At 34.7% G+C, this 22,010-nt stretch overlaps 1 protein-coding gene across 50 annotated transcripts in view; it reads right to left on the bottom strand.

Moving 5' to 3' along the window:
* The window catches only part of gab1 (GRB2-associated binding protein 1), a 103,190-nt gene that overhangs the window by 10,199 nt on the left and 70,981 nt on the right, over positions 1–22,010 (bottom strand). For 16 of the 50 annotated variants that reach the window (XR_012395895.1, XR_002456597.3, XR_012396522.1 and 13 more), the window contains 6 exons: positions 19,158–19,383; positions 16,595–16,684; positions 13,234–13,877; positions 10,039–10,133; positions 9,125–9,428; positions 6,045–6,128 (listed from right to left, as the gene is read on the bottom strand). Coding sequence is in view for 35 of the 50 variants with exons in the window: in XM_017353102.4 (XP_017208591.1) it covers positions 6,045–6,128; positions 9,125–9,428; positions 10,039–10,133; positions 13,234–13,877; positions 16,595–16,684; positions 19,158–19,383 (1,443 nt within the window). In the remaining 15 variants the exon portion in view is untranslated. 50 annotated transcript variants of the gene reach the window in all.

Here is a 22,010-nt window from a genome sequence, read left to right as displayed (position 1 = left end):
TCTACTATGATAATTGGTGATGAAAATAAATTATGTTCAATAAGATTTACTTGTGTTTACTAACTGTTTATTCAGTTAAACATGTATTTTAAACTGTAGGCCTACATAAGCTCGAAACAGCGATTTTTCATGACCTTAATCCATCATAACTGAACTAAACAGAAATGGAATTAAGAAGTGGAGTATGCATATATTAGTGGCATTATTGAAGTAAACACAGCGATCAAATTATTACGGTCATGTGGGACTTTTTGCCATACTTTCCAACAAGATCCACACACATGGTTGTCTGTAATAGACCGCGCACACACACACACAGATAAACACACACACACATACACACACATTGCGAAATGCAGAAGTTTTTTTTTTTCTTTCCATTTGACGTGCCTTATTAAATTCCATAACACTCTCATCAGTTATTTACTCTTACTTTGTCACGGCGGCATAAAATGTTTATAAGTTAAAGTAAAACTGCCGAACTGCAGGTAAAGTCAGGCATCTTGCTGATTTAATTCAGAAGGGCACTTTTTTTGTCAGACAGCTCACCAGTCAGGTATCAATCCACGCTTAAATATAAAGGTAAAAGTCATCATAGCTTGCGTAGAATAGACCCAGCTCCCAACCCAACTCTGCGAATAGATTAACGGCCATATTTTTTTATTGCGCGATAAGAGTCTTGCCCACCACTAATTTACACGTTAAAAATAAACAAACAAACAAACAAATCAACAAAAAATGTCATGCCACTTTTAAACAGATGAACTAGTGTGAAGAGGCCATTTATTTCTTACCTTCATATTTTAAGGAAGATCAATTCAGGAAAAATACTTCATAGTATAGTTTGCAGTATATACTTTTAGAAAGCATGTAAACAGGTTACATACTGCGGTTATCCAAACAATGACACTGAAAACTCAAATATGTAAATATTGACCTTAATCGGTGTAAAACATTATCTTAAGAACACCCAAGATTAATTGTTAACACCTGGTAAAGAATGAGTGTCAAACATGAAACCATGTTTTTACCATGGTTTGGAATAGTGCTGCACAATATATCGTTGTTTCAGCATTGATATTGCAATGTACGCATCTACAATAGTCACATTGCAGGAGTTGGGATTATAATTAACTGACAGACTGACTAGGATTTCAAGAAAATTTAAACCATCTGAGAACAAGAAATTAAGTTTGCCGCTTTGCCAAAGATTAATTGAGCTTAATTATTTATCAAATGAAGACTATACATTGTTTGATAAATGCATTTCTTTACCTCAATATTGTAATAACTCTCTAAAAACCATAAAGCACTGTTTATTTCATTGTATCTGTGCCTAATTTTTTATTTACATTTTTATATATATTTTTGGATATATTTTATGCAGATGTACTCCCCTGCAAAATCATCCCAATCAATGTAAAATTTAGAATTCTTTCCAAACAGTTACTTAAAGGTGCAGTACTAAATGCTAACCGGTTAGCATAGTATCTTTCAAATACAATACAGTATTCATTCAAGATTTTAAAAAGTTTTGAATGAGCATTTGTTTTTAGCACTGTCACTCGTGTCCACTTGACCGTGGCCCGCATTAACCACATCGGCGGATCCGCGTGAACAGGTGCGCAGTTGTTCAAATTTACATTTGCTGACAGACAGTTAGGGCTACTTATTTGAATTATGGAATTTATCGACCTGACAATATTTAATTGAATAAAACATTTTTTAGTCTTATGCCTATTAAAATGTGAAGAGAATTTCAACCAGCACAACAACGTTTTTGAACACAATCACCTACTGCACCTTTAAGTCAAAATAATCTTCATGTTGCAGAAATAAACATATCGCAATGTCAGTTTTTTCCAATATTGTGCAGCCCTAATTTGGAATGACTCAGGGTTCAATAATTCAATTGTGAAATACCATATTGTGCCAAAATATGAGGTACTGTCCATTGGTAAGCAACCAACCCATAGTAAACAGTGTAAAAGTTATGCCATCCCTGGGCAGTGTATTTATGAACTTGCATAAAAAGCAGATACTAACTCCACTCCAATTCCAAAATACAAATGGTTAAAATTGTCAGTGAAACGTTTATTTACCTGGGCTTATAAAAAGGGGTTTTCTGGAAGACAATACCACAGGGGAACTAAAACTAAAAAGGTTGTAAAATTAGACTACTGTCAAATATTGAGCAAATTCAATTGATAATCAAACCCATACTTTCTTAGCCTCTTGTCTCATATAAGCAATATCCGATTCAGTAATCGCAACTGGTCTGAAATTGCTGAATTGAGAAGCACTGATTCTGGCAACTGTGTAGAAGCTGTAGCTGGCAGAAACACTCACCAGCTGGTGCCAGTATGTGAGGGAAGAGCCCACAGACTGGTATACAACTAAAGACCCTGACTGAACTTTTTAAGTGCATATATTGTTGCTGGAGGAAGACTAAACTTAAAAGGGAAATTAATGCATAAGCGACAATTTAGCAAAAAAGTAATTATAGTTATATATAAATAATGTTTTAATTCTACATAGTTCAGCTGCATGATTAATATATAAAAATAAATATGGTCTCAATCTAGACACGCATGCATTTTTGTTCCTCCGTAAAATACACATTTTGCTAAGCAGTCAATTCAAAATCATGAGAGAATTCAAAATAAGAAATCTAATCTAATATAACAATAAAAATCCTAATTCTGATTCTTACTTAACCTGGAATAATAGCACTTCTTTTTCAACATTATAGCTATCTTTGGATTTTATTTAAATAACCTTAAATATGCAGCAGCACTTCATATAAATTGGCAGTTTGAAATAAAGCAATGGCCACTAAAAAGCTTAGCCAATTTAAAATACATTTGAAAATATATGTATTAAAATTCATTATTGTTGAATTATGATATACTTTCTCAATACAACACTATTGAACAATAAACTAATGTATCACATCTACAAGCACAATAGTACACACAACTTACTTTTACTTACTTACCTTCTACTTACTTTTACGTTTATTATTTAGATGCAGCATGTATTTGGCATGTCAAGATTTTACCAAAGACAATATGATCCTAGATCAACATCTAAGCTGATCCTGGAACATCATTTTTGCATGTAACTATACCTATTTCCTACCCTAAACCTAACCATAACTGTAAATTATTCCCAAAATCAGAGGGGAATAATAGTTGGATACCAATCATGTAGAAGTGCATAAACCTAACCGTAAGCCTAAACTCAGATAACAGAAACATAAACAGAAAATGTATTCCTTAATTCTGATTGGATGATTGGAACGTTGTTCCAGGATCAACATAGATGTTAATCAAGGAACAAGTCCTAATTGGTGAAATCAGGTTGCAAATGTATTTGGCACTATTGTTATTAATTCATTTACTCCCGTTTGCACTACAATATCTTGCACTAATCATATCCCATTCCAGAATGCATCTCTTCTTGTATATATATATATATATTTTTTTTTTTTTTTTGATTGAATCTATTTATATTGATATATGGAGCCTTTTAACAAGACTGAAGATTTGTCATCAGCATCTTAAATCCTTGAAAGTTTTTAATATATGAATTTCTTTTTTAAACATATATACAGTTGAAGTCAGAATTATTAGCCCCCTTTGATTTTTTTTTTTTTTGTCTTTTTTTTTTATGTATTTCCCAAATAATGTTATCAGAGCAAGGAAATTTTCACAGTATGTCTGATAATATTTTTTTTTCTGGAGAAAGTCTTATTTGTTTTATTTGTTCAAATATAATTAGCCCCTTTAAGTGATATTTAGTCTACAGAACAAACCATCATTATACAATAACTTGCCTAATTTAAGCTGTATAGAAGTGTCTTGAAAAATATCTAGTAAAATATTAGTTAATGTCATCAAGGCAAAGATAAAATGAATCAGTTATTAGAAATGAGTTATTAAACTATTATGTTAAGAATAAGTGTTGAAAAAATCTGCTCTCCATTGAACAGAAATTGAGGAAAAATAAACAGGGGGCTAATGATTCTGGCTTTAACTGTAAACTTCACTGAAAAATAAATGTTTTCTGTTTGTTCAAATCACTTTAAAATTAACTGAAACAAGTTTTAAAAAAAGTTTTGTTGGATGGGGACAACTTAATTGTTTCATGTTCAGTCCACTTACATTTGTAAAAACTAATAATTTAACTTAATTCCTTTAGATTGTTCAAACACAAGTTGACTGTGTGGAAGCCAGCACTTGTAGTGTTGGCTATACTTGGTATTTTATCATCTTTGAATCAAATTGCAAAACAAACAAAAATCTAATTAACACTTATCTGAGGTTTTTCTAATGCCAGTCTTTTTTGTCTGCTGTTCACAGTCTTAACACTATCATTGAGTTTTTTATTTATTATTTGAGCAAATATATAAGCTTTAAGCTTACCAAACTATGATGACTTCCGCTGCTGAGACATACAGAATTCTGAAAAAGGTCCATTATACTTGTGACTTGTGAAACATTCATTCATTGTTTCCAAACAATAGCAATGAGAATTCAATTCAACTCCAGTCCATACTATTCTATCCAATTCTTTTCATCCTATTCTAGTCTACCCTATTTTACTGGAATCTAATGTAGTCTCTGTATTATGATTAAATAAATGCAATAAATGCATCTCTGTGTTTGGGACTATTTCTATGTATACCCTCAAACTTTTAAATACCGGCTTAGTAAACAAAGCAGAACAAAAATTCAGCCAGACATCAGAATTGCCCTTGAAACTGTTAGCCACAATACGATTAATCCGCCTACAGTTAGCTCTTGTCAATATGACTCAGAAAAGCTTCAGCAAATGTATTGGTTAAGTGTTTGTGATGTTTATGACTTGTGAGGTCAGTGAGCAGTTTGACAGTAAGTGTTTGTAGAGACACTGATGACTGAGTGTCAGATGTTAATCAGTTAGTTGTTGCTGGTTTTCAAGTGCGTTAACTTCCCTCCACCAAGCACAAGCATCCCTCTAACAGTACCAGAAAACCACAACTACCACAAATTCATTGCTTTAAAAAGCAAACCTAAAAACATTAAGGACCAAAATCTGTACACAATGCAATGTCTACACAACAGCATCACCTCTGAAATTATTTGAATGCAAATCCAAGTTCCTTCACACACAACAGGAAGTGAAATGTGTTTGATTAAATACGTCCACATAGTCAAGGTTTAGGATTGGAAAGTATATTCTCAATAATTTGAGTTCTGATCGAACTATACATATGCTGATCTTTTAAAAATACAGATGATTTATTAAATGTTTAACATCTAAAATGTCAAAACATCTAGCCATATTTATTATATGAGGTTCATTTGAATTAATTTAGATTTTGCCTATTTGAAAATTATGATGATTTTAAATAGATGCAAGCTCCATGGCCATTCAGCGTTCATAACCCGATTTACCTTGGGCACTACTGGAATCTACCATTAGCTAAGGGATAGATTTCTATATTGGGAATGTACACTAATGCTTTATTATGAAGATGGGATGAATTGAAGAATGAATGCAAGGTAATCAAACTCCCACGACTTAACTCTTTATTGTTCACATCAACATCTCTACATTACTAGTTCTAAAGTGATATTTCTGAATTACTAACAGAAGCTTTTTTTCAGCTTTTGAAATGTCAACTTAAGAATTGAATAAAGGAAGTCGGTAGTTCTTCACATAAAATGGAAGCCTCTTATTTATTTGTACACTTGTGCTTAACGTTTGTATAAATTAAATATCACACTTGTAGCAGTGTAAAATGGGTCTAATCCTAAATTACAAAACAATTTTGATGTGTGAAAAAAGGTCAAATTCCACTTACATCTTATGTGGTCTTGCAACATGTCAGACATGCATTAAAAGTTAGAGTTAATGATTTGTTTTCAGTTTTATGATTTCTTTTTTTTTGTAATAAACAATGTTAATCACAATCAGAGCTTGTTGAAAGCTTCACAAGCATGACACCTCAGAGTATAAATAGACAGTGATTTGTAGCATTCTGTCGAGGTACGTACCCTTACGCCGTCTTGAGAATTCACCTATGGTTTGGGAGTCGGTCCGCTCAAGACCGACTGCTCTGTTTATTTTAGGGCTCTGACCTGAATTGGTGAGAGAAAACTTCTTTGTTACATGTCTTCTATGAAAGGATCGCTCTTGTCTTTTCTTCTAAACTTCACACCCATGCAACTGAGCACAATCAAGGCCACCTCCATCACTTGTGCCTCCTCTCTCTTGCTGCACAGATATGTGTTGGGCTGCTGCCATGGCAACAACTCTTCATGCATTTTAGACATGCGATGAACAAGACTTCCCCACAAAGACGGACTCGAGCGAGACATGCACAGGGTTAAACAGACACACACGTGGGTGAGTAAAGCATTCACACCAACCGACGACACGCCAGCATGTGGTTCGATCAGACAGAAGGGTTCAACGATGTCTTTGCAATATTAGAAAAATTAAACCAACACTTTTTTTTCTTGGTGTATGCATGAAGCTGCCACAAGAAAATGTCACAACACAACAGTGATGATGGCCACAATTAAGCGGCAGTCCAAATAACACTAAATCATTGCATAATAACATCTATAGACTGAAAAAAGGCAAAGTTTTGGTCAAAAGATTTAGAAACCATAGAGAACAGAGATTACAAATGTAAGTTTAGCTATAATGCTAATATACAACAGCCAATTATCATAATAAGAGAGGACAAACACAACAGGACACAAAGTACCCGACAACTGCCCATAGAATGCCACCAAAGCCATAGAAATCACACCAAGTTCAGCAAAAGCTTGCAAATATGCAACAAATATAATAAGCTGTAGACTGAAGAAAAACAGAAAGTACTCCAACAATAGACAAGAAAACAGTAAGAATTGTGCTAGGCCCATGTTTAGAAAAAAATTTGAAAATAATTTGTGAAGACCCATAACCCTACTTGGCCGAAAGCATGTGGAAACCCAAACATCACACCAGTATGTGGTAGTTGAATATTAAAATTCAAAACAGTTGCCATTATGTTACTTTAGCTATGTTTCCATGCATGTTGGGAATTGAATGTAGGCAGTTGTAATCTTAAACATCAGCAAATAAAGCATCATTGATATGGATGCAGTTGTATAAATTAAATGTATGGCATTTCTTGAAGGTTTATCCATATCTTGATCTTTGTGATCCATGACCTCACACTGTAACAATTTATTGCAGCCTAAATCTTTTAGCTCACTCCACAACTCACTTCAGCTAACAGTACATCAATTAAAGGTGCAGAAAGAAAGTTTTACACCCAGTGGTTGAACTAGGTATTGCACGCCTGGTTCAAAACACACCCAAGCGCAGGTTGCCAGATTGACAAAACCAACATTAACGAGCCTGACTACCGAGCCTAAAGGCTGATTTGAATCATGTTCTAAATAAAAGCAATGGCACACGTCCTAACCAACACCTCAAATTTAGATTTTAGAAATGACTTCTATTTCTTGTAGCTGAGCAACAGAAAACTGACAATGATCACCTTAGGTGCTTTATTCAGTGTTAAATGTTAATAATGTGAGTTTGAATGCCATTTTACATGACATTAATTACCATACTACAGAAAGCGGTGCAGATAGTTCACCTCAGATCTTGAAAATAAACTATAAAATTTAACTTTAGAACAGTGCCAAAATATATTACTGATTCAGCATGTACATTTGAAAATGTTAAAGAGGTTTAAAATGTATTAATCAGATTATAAACCTTATCATTTCGTTGGCGTGCAGTAAGTGCACTATTTTGTATTTCTGAATGGCTGTTTTTAATTTCTGTCATGTTGTGTCTGGTGAAAACAGCCTAATTGCTTATCACTTTGTATCTCATCATGTAGCATGTTGTCAGGACACAAGGTTACAATGTAACCTGCTCACCTAATGTTTACGTTTGTAATATTTATATTATTTGCTAATTAATAACCACCTTATGTGGAACTCTGAATCTGAGTCTCAATTTGGAGGCTGCTACTGTCCACTGGAGGTCGCAATTTGGTCGCAGACACACAATTTCACTTGTTTCTTAAATATCTGCAAACATATTAGGTATTTTTATGCTTTAGAACAGTTAAAAACCTAAATACCTTTAAACATACAATATTACGTTATAATTCGTATAACATTATGTTGAAAACTGATAAACTTAAAATAAAGTAACAGAAACATGTCATGACTTTGAGTGTATTATTTTTTAGTGTACGTCAGAGCAACATATCTATGCTAATTATTAAGTAACATAACTTTTATGCTTTACGCATAAATTATATCCAATTCTGTTTTCATATAAAAACTGAAAACTTTTAGCAGTTCATTGACATGACGATAATGTATTGGGGGTCTGAAAATTTAAGTTTTAGAAAGCAAAAGCCATAATTGTAGTAATTGTATGAAGAATTGTATGTCACTATCATGTAAACGAACCCTGAGCTAACCAAATATGTAAACCATATGGACTACATACAAAAAATGATGGTTATAGTGTGTATTTGATAAACAGTAGTATTTCAGAAACTGTAGTAATTAAAGATACAGAATTGTTTCTGATGAGCAGAGCAGAGCACTGCTGCCATAATGTTTAGATCAATAGTGCTGTCCCAGCTGGCTGCTGATGTTTCGGCCTGCTTGTGCAACTTTCAGCACGTCCCCTTTTTTGTCTTGGACCAGATTGAAATTCCCCTCGCAGGTCTGGCCATCAAAGAGGTCTTTGACTAAGGCACAATGGGGACAGAGGTGACCGCTCCAGGCTAACGGCACAGACAGGCTCCCTCATACCCAGAGCTCTGAATCTGTGGACAAAAGCTTCTTTCATTTGTGAGGTCACATGCTAACGATTAAAAGGCAAAGGCCACTGAAACCGTGCTGTGGACTAGTTCGCTAAAGATCTGAGTTTTGGGATCTGATCAGCAGTTTTTGATGCGGTTTTATAAGCATGGGCCGGCACCTGTTAGTAGGAAAGGTTGTAATGAAAGCAATGGAATTAGTACTTGTTAAGTTGCTGCGCTGAAGTGATGCAAGCACACAAATTTCTCTTAACAGAAAAGATAAAAACAAACCTCAGGGCTCACCTTTACGGTCAGGTTTGAGGTTGCGGTCTATGGGTGGAGGTTGGCATTCAGATATAGGAATCGGTCTACGGGGTGGTGTCTTGGGACTGGACCTGAAGCCCATGTGGGCTGGAGGGGGCACCTGTTTTCCAAGGGAAGAGAACTCCACTGTGCCTGGTGTCATGGGGACGTAGTTGGGCTCCTGTATAGGTTCTGATAGGCTGCCGGAGCGCTGATGTGACAAAGAGTGGACGCTCATGGGAACATAGTTTTCATCCATTTCCTCTGTAGAAACACCTCCTACTGGCACCATGCCTTTATTTTTCTACATGCATACAAAAACAGACACAGGTTAGAAATATTTGAGACACTTGAAAGAAAGGGTAAAAATGAGCACTGGGATATTCAGTGCTCAGCATATACAAGTACACCCCTCAGAAATCTATCTTTTAAACTCATATTTTTAATAGGAAGCTATATTATATTTGTGCATATACATTATATTAGTCAGTACTGAAGCATAATCTGGAGCTTATCTAACAAAATAAATTACCAAAATGGTCCAAAAACAAGTTCACCCAAATTTATATGATATAGAAAAATATTAAATACAAATTCAGAAAAAGAGGAGAAATCAATAGAAGCGAAAAAATTGAAAAAAATTAGTTGAAATTTTGTAGGTTGTAATTTTTTTTTTTTTTTGCAATATTTTGCTTGAATTTAATTGTATTATCTTTTAATTTCTAAATGTTTGGTGACTGAAATATTATTGTAATAAATACATCTGTTTAATAAATCTGTTTTGTTTAAATGCACCAAAATATGTTGCTTATATTCACTAAGAAATGGATACAAGTATTCATTTTCAAAATGGGGTGTACTCAATTATGTAGAGCACTGTATAAAGATAAAGCTTAATAAGATAGAAAACTTACAAAATAGTTGTTGAAACTTTCATTAAAATCAAACGAGCAACTTTTTTCTGAAGGGAAGGGCCGGGGTATATCATAGCAATCTTGAGATCCGTAATCTGTGGAGAAAAGAAATGCAAAAAGATAATATTTAATGTGTTATTATATTTTTAACTCTGTTACTGCTCTGATTGAATGTTCAGATGTGATTACTCCAAGCATGTCACGTCACATGATCCTTCAGAAATGTGAGGAAGGGAGTGCATGTAAACAATCTCTCAAACTCTCACAATACCATCACACAACACTAGAGGGACCCCCTCGCGACTACAGGATTTCACCACAAACAGCTTGATGATAGAATTGTCAATCAGAAAAAAATAGATACAGAGCAGACCTTAGTATTCATAACTCTTTAGAATCATTTAATTTATTTTACAGAACTACACCAGCTCTCTACCACATCATTCTGCTACCTGCTTGATGCATTGAATATGTCCCACAAAAATTAAATATTATTATTAATAACTTTTATCAGCCTTTTTTCCAGTCCATCCCTTGTATAAAGTGCTATAGAAATGAATGTAATTTGTTTGAACTCAGATGTTTAAGGTTAGTCTTTGTATGATCAATATTGAAAACAGAAGCTTGCTTAACAATAGTTGTTGTAGGCTTTGTGATACATCTTCTTATAATACTTTTGTAACACTGCAAATGTCCTTACTGTCAATCAGTTTAGTGCGTCATTGCTTCTTAATCAAAGTGACACTACCTGACATGCAGCAGACTACCAGCACTGAATACCATTCTTCCCAAGATTGCAAGGACGCCATCTGCAAATCCCTCCAGTTTTAAAACTGGAACCAGCAAATGTTTTGTTCTTCGACAAAATAAGTAAACAGAGAATCCTATTCTTTTTCAATCTGTGTCTTCAATAAAGCTTATTTGACAAAAAATGTTGTGTTCAAACTATTGGGGTAATGACACAACAAACTGATGGCCATTGCTGGGAACTGTATTTTTTCAGTGTTTTCCATATGTTTGCTCTAGTTGATTTCACATCTGCAACAGTTTGCCGATTCATCATGCTGAATAAGCCTCAGGGCCATCAGCGAGGCAAATCACTCAGATTAGCTATTCAGTTTACGAGAATTAAAATGACAGTAATGAAAATTCCACAGACAGTATGCTGTTCTTGTGTTGTGTCATCATACCTGAGCATTCCAACATGCAAATATTTTCATTATTTCATGGTGTTTGTAATGAAGAGAGTGACCAACATAATTGATATTAAAAACCATAAGCAAGTGCTGCTTTGTTCACCATTTGCATTTATGCAATTCTCCTTTTGGTTTCTCTTTTCAGATGAGGAATACTGATTACTAATACCTGCTGATAAAGACAATCAATTCCTTACATGTACGGGCATAACACATGTCTTTGAAATGTGTTTACAGAATGCCATTTTGCCCAGATGCAATCAATGCACAAAATTCTTTAAGGGGTAGTTCAGCCAAATATTTGAGTTCTGTTTTTAATTGTTTACCATCATGTCATCTCATGCCCTGAATCCTTTATTCATTTTCATAACACAAATAAAGATTTTTTTTTATTTAATTCAAGAGCTTCCTCATGCATAGACAACAACATTACTAAGATGTTCAAAGTTCATAAAAAGGACCAAAAACAGTCAAAATATTTTCATGTCCATTTAGTGGCTCAACTGTAATCATACCAAGCTCCAAAAACACTTTTGTTTCACAAAAAACAAAACAAATCTAAATATACCTTTGTTGGCCGATGTTTTTCATTTAAAAAATGTACTATAGGTAATATATGTGCTTGCATGTCATGTAGTTGACAATGTTTGGGTTTCCTTTTTTTACTGGATTTTGACTCTCTCTGGACCATTTCTGTCTATAGAGGATGAGGGAGCTCATCAACAATATCTTAAAGAGCACCTATTTTACCCCTTTTTTTCAAGATTGAATATCTAATAAGTATTTTGTACTTTTTTTGTACTGTCTGTAAAGTTTTAGATTAAACTGCAGATCAGTTTATTTATTCTACCTTTCTGAATCTGGAAAATTTGAGCTTTTAGGTCACTGTAGTTGTTTTTGTTGCCTGTGCATTTAATGCAAATGAGCTAGTTCTCCCCGCCCACCGTTCCCGCATGCACCTCAGAGCCATAGAGATCTTTCTGTATAGCTCTGCATGTAGCCTTCACCTGCTGCAACTCATGTCAGATAAACAGCACAGTGACAGACAAGAATGGGAAATATGACAGTAAGGACTTATGGTTATTTGATGCATTTGTTGTGGAGTTAATTAAAGATTTTCTGGAACAGTAAGTCACACAATGGCGCAAGCATGCACACATGCTAACATGTTTAACTTTGCACTGTTTTGCACAGCAAATATGACAGGATAGACGTTAATATGCACTGCTGTATGGACATCCATAAAAATGTATAAAATGATATGATGTATAAAATAAACCTGAGTTAAGTCCACAAAATAGGATTGAAGCATCTTCTTTTATAATCAGACTGACACTATGCTGCTGTGGTGATGAATTACAGCAATTTTACTGTGTTTTCTTTATTACAAACATGCACCGTTTTAAAAACGTTTCAAACTTGTAAAACTCACTCTTGAGGTACAGATGATCACAGAGAGCTGAACAGATCTTTTACCAGTTGCTTTGCGCAAGACCTGTCTTGTTAATATAATTATATGCGTATAGCGGAGATATGTTAATATGCGGCTGTCAATCTATTTGGTGGGGAGGGAAAACCGTACTCCTACATCACATTGCGGTGGGCCTCAAAATGGGAGGGATTTGGATCCTATCTTAACGTCAGAATATTTAAAAAAAAAAAAGAGACTTATTGTCTTTATATCACCCCAATATGACTGTGGACACATTATACCTGCACACAGCTCTGTCTAAGCTTACAAAAGTTGATATTCATCATAGGTGCCCTTTAAAGTGTGTTTCGAAGATAAACAAAATGTCAAATGAGAATTCGACCAACATGAGAGAGAATAATTACTTAATTTTATACGTTTATTTTATTCTTTGACTTTGGCTTGGTGTGACACCCATTGTGAAACTTACCTGTCTTAATAACTAAACGTTAAGCTAACTGCTCTTATGCTTAAAAAAAATGAAGGTTAAAATAGCACACATGACTGAAATACATAATATTTTCTTACCTTTACGCAGACGTGAAGAATCCACCGTACCAATGGTGTTGCTTCTGAGTGCTTTGTTGCCTCCTGCACTTGTCGGAACACAGTAATTCGTATCAGTCTCAGACACTGACCGCGGTACCACATAAGTGTCTGTAGGCGATCGCTCAGGGGGGACTGATCCCCCACTCACTGAAGGCTTTGGTGGACGTGGTGGTGGAATTACCTCTGTGGACCCTGAAACAGCCTCCACTCCTGCTGTTCGGGGAACCTGGTAGGTGGAATTGCTGCCAGGTGTAGGTGGAATATCATAGCTAACTGACAAGTTCCGCAAATGGGCCTCTAATGAGGGTTTCCGACCAGGTGTGTTAAAGACATAGAGTTCACCAGGTTCACCGTCAGGAATGGGAGGGGAGGTCGCCGACTTCGGCAGCAGCACAGTGTCCTGAGAGTAACTTCGGGGCAGGTGGTACAGGCCCTGTGAGTCGGCCGACAATGACTGCCCGCGCAAAGGAGGAGAATCGTAGAGCCCAGTGGGATGTTGGGTGGAAAAGAAACCATTGACCGGGGCGTTTTTGGAGGTGGAGGAGGTGGGTGTGTAGTGGGAAGGAAGGTTGTCATTACAGTCAGGTTCAGAGGAGGTAGACTTGGAGCAGTCGCCATGAGCCCTGCAAAGAAACCAAAGTATGAGATGCAGATTGTCAGTTAACTTTTCAATGCAAAATGTATTTAATAATGCAAATGAAGAGCAATTAAACTGTATAAAATACACTGTAATGTTCATGTTCTAAAACTAGTCATGTCATCATGCTTTTTTGCATTACAAATTAGTCTTAAATACAAAAATATAGAAAGTTTATTATTTAATAATTAACTGGCACTTAAAAGTTAATATACACTCAGTATGTCATTAGTGTGTGGTAATTGATTGCTGAAGTGGTTTATTTTGCAATAATTGTTCATTACAGATGCATTCAATTGTTTAGTACTAATTTAAAACTATAATGTGTTTTAATTGCCATGATGAAATGATAAGTATTGCCTTGATGAAACAATGTGTTTCTCTAATCCTCAGAGAGAACTGACACACTTCCTGTTGTAGATGCAATTGTAACAGTGTAGTTTTGTCGCAAAAAGTGAAAAATTACTTATTAACTTTAAAAAAAGGAAATCAGTACCTATAATATCCAGAAAAGGACTTAAACCAAGTAAAACAAAGCCTGGAAAGATTAAAAACTTGTCAATACCCAAGATTGAGTAATTCACGTTCCTTTATTTATTCATGCAGCCACTAAACCTTACTATTATACCAAAGTAATACTAATGCTAGAAAAGAAAAACTACTGAATGCACATTAAATCAATAAATAGATTATTTGAAAATCATTGACAGCTATGACATTAGAACAAAACAAGTGTGTCATGAGAGAAATAAAGTATCTACACTGTGAGATTGGCTGTCTGGGATGATGGTCAAATATAAATAACAATCAATACACAATATTGACCACAGATGGCGACAATTAAGGCTCTGGAGTCCAGTATACTTTAGGTGAAACTGAAGAATTAAATGGTTTGAAAAAACAAAAACAAAAGAAAAAACATAAATTTAGCTTTAGTTGGTAAACATCTTCAAACTATTATTGTGCTCCAGGGCTCTGTCTTCTATGATTTGGAAATCTGTTCCAATTTCTTTACTTTTAAGCCCATACAAGTTAAGTGATACATCTAAAAAAATACAGAGAACAGTCACTTTACAGAAGAAACTGAAGTGTAATTCTAAATGAAAGCAATATTAACACTGCATTGTCATGATAAAATCTGTCCAGATGCATGCTTTACAGTAATCTTCTGTTTAAAGTGCTACATAAATATTCTTAAAGTGTCTTTAGTTGACTAAAGTGACAAATCCACAACAATATGATCAGATGCTTTTTTTAATGTTCTTATTACTGTCATTTGCAGTTATTTTGTTATGGAGAGATGAGTGACACATACAGTGCATCCGGCAAGTATACATAGCGCTTTGCTTTTTCCACATTTTTTTGTTACAGTCTCATTCCAAAATGGGTTAAATTCATTTATTTCCTCAAAATTCTACACACAATACCCCATAATGACAAAGTGAAAAAAGATGGAAGCCACTCCCCACCTGGAATTTGCCAAAAGGCATCTAAAGGACTCCCAGACCATAAGAAACAAAATTCTCTGGTGTAAGGAGACTAAATTTGAACTCTTTGGCGTGAATGCCAGGTGTTACGTTTGGAGAAAACCAGGCACCGCTCATCATCAGGCTAATACCATCCCTGCAGTTAAGCATGGTGGTGGTGGCATCATGCTGTGGGGATGTTTTTCAGCTGCAGGTACTGGAAGACTAGTCAGGATAGAGGGAAAGATGCGTGCAGCAATGTACCGAGACATCCTGAATGAAAACTTGCTTCTGAGTGGTCTTGACCTCAGACTAGGGAATCGGTTCATCTTACAGCAAGACAATGACCCAAAGCACACCGCCAAATTAAAAATGGAGTGGCTTCATGACAACTTTGTGAATGTCCTTGAGTGGCCCAGCCAGAGCGCAAAATTAAATCCAATTGAACATCTCTGGAGAGATCTGAAAATGGCTGTACAGTACACTGTCGCTTCCCATCCAACCTGATAGAGCTTGAGAGGTACTGCATAGAGGAATGGGCAAAAATCCCTAAAGACAGGTGTGCCAAGCTTGTGGCATCATATTCAAAAAGACTTGAGGCTGTAATTGCTGCCAAAGGTGCATCAACAAAGTACTGAGCAAAGACTGTGAATACTTATGTACATGTGATTCTTCAGGTCTTTAAATTTTAATTAAATTTGCAACAATTTCAAAAAATCTTTTTTTCACATTGTCATTTTGGGGTATTGTATGTAGAATTTTGAGGAAATAAATTAATTTAATTTATTTTGGAATAAGGCTGTAACACAATAAATTGTGTAAATAGAGAAGCACTACGAATACTTTCCGAATGTACTGTATTTACATAATAACTCAGTATAATTTAATTCACTTTAAAGGTACACCAAGTTAGTTTCAACTCTTCATGAACATCCAGGGAAAAAAAATAACATTGCTGATAGTATTTCAGGGCATTTAACTAATCGTTATAAAGTGTTACAACCAGGTTAGTGTCAAACCCAACCATGCATGTCACAATTCACACAAATCCCAATTAAAACTGTGCATTCACAGTTTTAGATACACAATGCAAAACAAAAACTAAGTAAAGTATTTATTTTAGGAAGTTACTGAAAAAAGGTATGCACACATTCAGGTAAAAACAACAGTGTCAGACTATTGGCCAAATGTGTGTGCGGTTTAGTACTGAATTTTCACACTGATGCTCTTCACTCACTGACTGTCATGAGCAGCGCTCCGGCTCTCACACTCCTCCAAAAGCAGGTATTCCTGCTCCTCCTCCCCTAGACAAAGAGGAGCAACTAGACTACACCACACACAAATACACACAATGAGCCCCTTATTTCCAGATCTTTACTCATCATACCTGAACGTACTCAAAGCTTTCAGTAGAGGTGGGCGGTTTTTTACATTACATAACGCTGATACTGATATACACTGATATAAATACAACAGACTCAAAAAGGGAACAATCCTATATAACAAACTGTTGGATAAAACAATGCATTCCAATGGCAACTAATTTAGTGGCTAATTTGTATGATCTCATTTAGGGCTGCACGATACATCGCTTCAGCATCAAAATCGCGATGTGCGCATCCGCAATAGTCACATTGCAGGAGGAGCGATGCAAAGCAAAAAAAATAATAATAACAATAATATATATATATAACTGCCATATTATTTTATTTATTGTAAAGTTAATTGTTGGTAATTATTAAAACAAGTTTATCTTATCCACAATTGTTTTATAACATGTTTATTTTTTTTTAAACCACTCAGGGGGTTATTGTTTAGCTGTTTTTATATTTTTACAATTTTGTGACGAGATATTTCCTTCTGTTTTTTAATTGTTGTAATAAAAAAGTTTGTAATTGTTAAAAAGTTAAATAACTTATTTTGTCACTCGTGTTAATTCCTAAATGTGATAATAAAGTGTCATCTTTACATTCACCAAATGAGCTTACCTTTATCACAGTAAAAGCAACATTTAGTATTAATATCATAACATATTAGATCCTTGATTTATCTGAATTGACAGTTAAGTCATATTTTTTATAAACAACCCAAAAGAAAGTGTTTTTACTTATTAATTTTTATATTCTATGAAAATGCTTAAAAAATTACCCAAATTATTATAGAATTAATGATTATTTAATTTTTGAGCAGTTCAAAACTCCCGATTCTGAATTTTTAAAATATCGCAATATATATCGCAGGGAAAACAAATATCGCAATGTCAATTTTTTCCGATATCGTGCAGCCTTAATCTCATTCATATATTTTAGTACGATTTTCCCATCTCCCAGAGAGGGGTAGTGGTGGGTTTTTGTGCCCATGCCTCCTGTTAAAAATCATATATATTCATAAGAACGAAATTGCATGAACTTTTTCGAGTTGACCATTTTTTTTAACAATATGCACAAAAGTTACATTTGCTCGTGAGATGTTGATGGATGAGCCATCTTTTAAAATAGCCAATAAATGGGTCCCTCTTTATTCGAGGGAGTTATGTTCTAAAAATAACCCACAATAGGCAAAATCCTTGAAATAGTCTGCTTTATTTTTACAATTATTATAGATGTTTTAAGGCTGTAAAACTTCTCATAACATACTTCATACACTTTTCTCAGACAGGCATTAACCTTTTCACACTTTTAGCTCTTGTTTAAACACTCACAAAGTTCAAACCTTCGTAGAAAAATAAGTCCAGTGTTATAAAATGTAACCAAATATTTGATTGATCATTTATTTATTTTCTCTAATGACACCCTACAGCAGTGTAACTTCTACCTTCCTTTAGCATGTCCAGAAGTTCTACTTTTTGTGGAATGGTTAGCATCTTCCTCTGCCTTTTACAGTAAAGCACTTTAGAGTAACATTGCTAGCGATCGAAGATGTATGTAAATTTGGCAAGCTGAACGCATTCTGTACTGTACAGAAAACACAGCATTAAGGAAATTGATTGAAAACTTTCTACAGCCAATCAGGGCACAGAACACTATCAGGGCGCAGAACACAATACAATGTAGAAAAATAGCATGTCGAATTGCACAAAAAAATGGTGAAACTGCGAGGCTGCGAAAAGTGAACCGTTATGCCAAAGGATGTCTGTATACACATCTGTAGCTATGTTTCCATCCAAAGATGCAAAATAAAACTATGCGCAAGATTAGAATATTACATAAAAAGAGTTGAGATTAAAGAAGCACTTCCATCCCATGAGTCAAAGAGAACAAAATAGTCACGTCCTGATAAACTGGTGCCAAATATCAAAAAGAACAACGGAATTTGCTGAGGTACAGAATAAATCGCTTGTGCTTGAGAGGACAATGCCAACACGACGATCTTGACAGTTCTGGAGGCAACTAATACTATAACAATAATACTGAAATAGTTACAGCATACTAGAATGACCAAAACAACATGTCAGATGTTTTACAATGTTGTCAGCATGCTCAGTTGTCCATTAATGCATCCCATCACATGCATTCTCATCATCACATGAAGTCTTAAAACAAAATCACATCACTTTTTTAAAATGAATGTATTCTGTAAAAGTGTTTCCATCGTAGTTTATGTGCATTTTTTATTGAATTAAACGTTTATTGTATTAATCGTATTATTTATCGAATTTGTTTTCATAGCTTATCGTATTATTTTTTTATGCGCATCATCAAAGTTTATATGCATCTTGGCATTTTAATCAAGCATTTGTTAATGCAATAATCCAAAATGTGCACAAAAATAAGTGTATGGAGACATAGCTTGGGATTTACCTGTTAGGCTCAGGTTTTTTGCTCTCACAGTTGAGCAGCCAAAGGTAGTCCTGAGGCTCATCTAGACTGGAGGATGATCCCAGCTGTCTGATGCTAACGGGCTGGTAGGGAGGAGGCAGGTTGGCTAATGCAGACGCCCCTAAAGCTCCGCCCAGCCCTCCACTAGGGGCCATATCCACGACCAGACCGCCTGGCACATTAACATGATGAGAGACCTTTGCAGAGTCTGTAGAAAGAACAGTGGGGTTAGAGAGGTTAACATAAAAGCTTCACACTTTATGAGATCACGAGCTTCGAGACACATTTAAGATTAGATCAAACTAAGGGCTACACTGCTTATTCAAAAGCTTTTACTGAAACCGTTCCTGTGTAAAACAAATTACTATTGTGAAAGTGTCTTTAAAGGATGACTTCTGGTAAGCTAAGAGCACTTGGAAAAAAAGAACTATAAATTGTGAAAATTAAATTGTGAAAATACAAGGTGTGGCTGTGAAATGTACTGCACGCACAAAAAAGTACACAAAAAAAATCAAATATCAAATAATTTTATTTGGTTCGAAAAAAAAAATTATATAAGTAATTAAAAAATAACGTCTTATTCATTAATAATAATAATTTGTTGCTTAATCACACTGTTTTCTGGAGTGCTTATAGAATATTTTTACAAATATTCAGCTCTCTATGTAGGTTTGTTTTAAGAGGTCCATATAGAACTCATCGTTGCATATTATACATACAAAGTTTACTTCAACCTAAGTTCCGCATACAATATCATTGGTATTTGTTTCTTTTTAAATGTGTTTATTTTAGTTTCACTTCTTATTTAAAGCAGTTTTTTGTTCCATTTACCTCCTCAGATTCTCTTTGACATATGCAACAGAATTATTTTTTGTTCCAAGAATTACATACAACAGAAAGTGGGTCTCAAACTGCCGGCCTGCGGGACATTTACGGCCCCACCCTCCGGCCCGCAACTGATGTCAAAAATGTACCGAAATTCGAACCGCAAAAATAAATATATTTTTGAATGTCTTTCATTGATGTGCAGTCGTATCTAGCCACATGTTGTTTTGACCCGCCACCTAATAGACATTTAAAGTACTGCATTCAGATTAGTTTTACCTTCATTTTCTCTCAGTGTACAGTCGAGTCGAAATTAACACACATGCATTTTAATTCTGTGGCTGATTTAAAAGTTAAAATATATGTCTTTGCTCTATTTTTACAAGAGCTCTATTTTTGTAAATATTCAAGGGTTGTTTGATAATGAGTAGTTTTATATCACATGTATTTTATTGTACAAATGCTTCTTCATGGCTTACATTTTGTTGGTGGTGTAATAAATATGATGATTTTGCTCATTTTCGACTCAAATGGTCTCATTGAATAGATTTTCCTCATATGCTTATTAAGATTTGCATTAAAATCATGTACATTATTAAAACTGTGCTGCTAGTTGAATTGAATATGTTAAAGTAAATGTGAATATGTACATACCTTCCCCCTTTTCAGAAGTTTTACAAAATAAGAAAGATACTGAGAAGAACAATTGCCAGTAAATTCACTTAAGTTCCCCAAACTGCTTTCTGCTGTTCTTACGCTATTGGGACAATACAATTGGTTGGGACAGAATAATAATTATTATGTCAATTATTTGTAGCATTTTCATAGCAATTTAAAGTACCCCCTTAACATGCACAACAAGAAACAAAAAGCTAGAGCTTTGACTGCATATACTCTGTGAAAGAATGACTGAGTGTGTGTCTGATGCACAGCTATACACCCAAAAACCACACATATATTTAAGCAGCTGATGTGTGACACGATAAACATGCTGATTTGCATGATCACTGGTGACAGGTAATGCTTGAAATAAATATCTCTGTTGTCCAAAGATGTATAAGTTATGTCAGGATTTTTTTCTTGTGCTTGAATGTTAAAACAACCCTCAGTCACTGAAATGGCCCCCTGACAATTTGAGTTTGAGACCCCTGCTGTAGGTCCTTTGAACGCAAAGCTCCTTTTGACTGAAACAATCTTCCTTCTTCTTTTAAATCATTTATGACCTTTAGCTTTTTTCAGGATTAATTTATCTTTTAAATGTTAACAACTTGTAAATGTTATTAATATTGGTTCCAATTTAAAGACTTATTATTTATTTGTAAATCAAATAGATTATATGTTTTTGTGTGCTTAGGCTTTAGACTGTGGGAAGTGTTTCAGGTGAAGTGTGCTGCTTGTTTGTTTGTTTGTTTGTTTGTTTGTTTGTTTGTTTGTTTGTTTGTTTGTTTTGTTAGGATGTATGTTGGTTATGACGGTATGTACTGTGTTTGAATTATGTACCTCTTAGAGACCCCCCTCGAAAATGAGATGGTTCACCTCAAGGAACTATCGCATTTAATAAATTCAAATTGAAATACTACTAAAAAATATGCAAAGATGGACCTTATGATAGTCAGTTAAGTTTTATATGACATTAATTAAAAGCTTAATCTTTATAAGGTGTTTTTTGAAGTGATGTTCAATCTGGGGGAGAAAAAAAATGTTATTAATATTACATTTTCAAAACAAAAATCTAATGTACGCCTACAAACTGAAAGAAATCTTTTAAATATGCAATTTTCTGTGGTTTGAGAAATAGTTGCATTTCACAAATTAAAATCCCTCATTTGATTTGATGGCCACACTTCACAATAAACGCATTCAAATATTCCGATGTGTTGAAAATGAGTTTTAAATGGAGAGCAGAGATGTCCACATTACTTTGAAAGAGCATTAAATACTTGTTTGTGTAGAGGAATTGATCAAGGTTAAGGCCGCCATCCTACACAGGCCGTGTGAAAGTGCAGAACA

Source organism: Danio rerio, chromosome 1, assembly GCF_049306965.1.
Source record: "Danio rerio strain Tuebingen ecotype United States chromosome 1, GRCz12tu, whole genome shotgun sequence".
In the NCBI taxonomy this organism is placed as follows: domain Eukaryota; kingdom Metazoa; phylum Chordata; class Actinopteri; order Cypriniformes; family Danionidae; genus Danio; species Danio rerio.
Note: the sequence above shows the minus strand (reverse complement) of the source record. Positions and strands in the feature narration are given on the sequence as shown.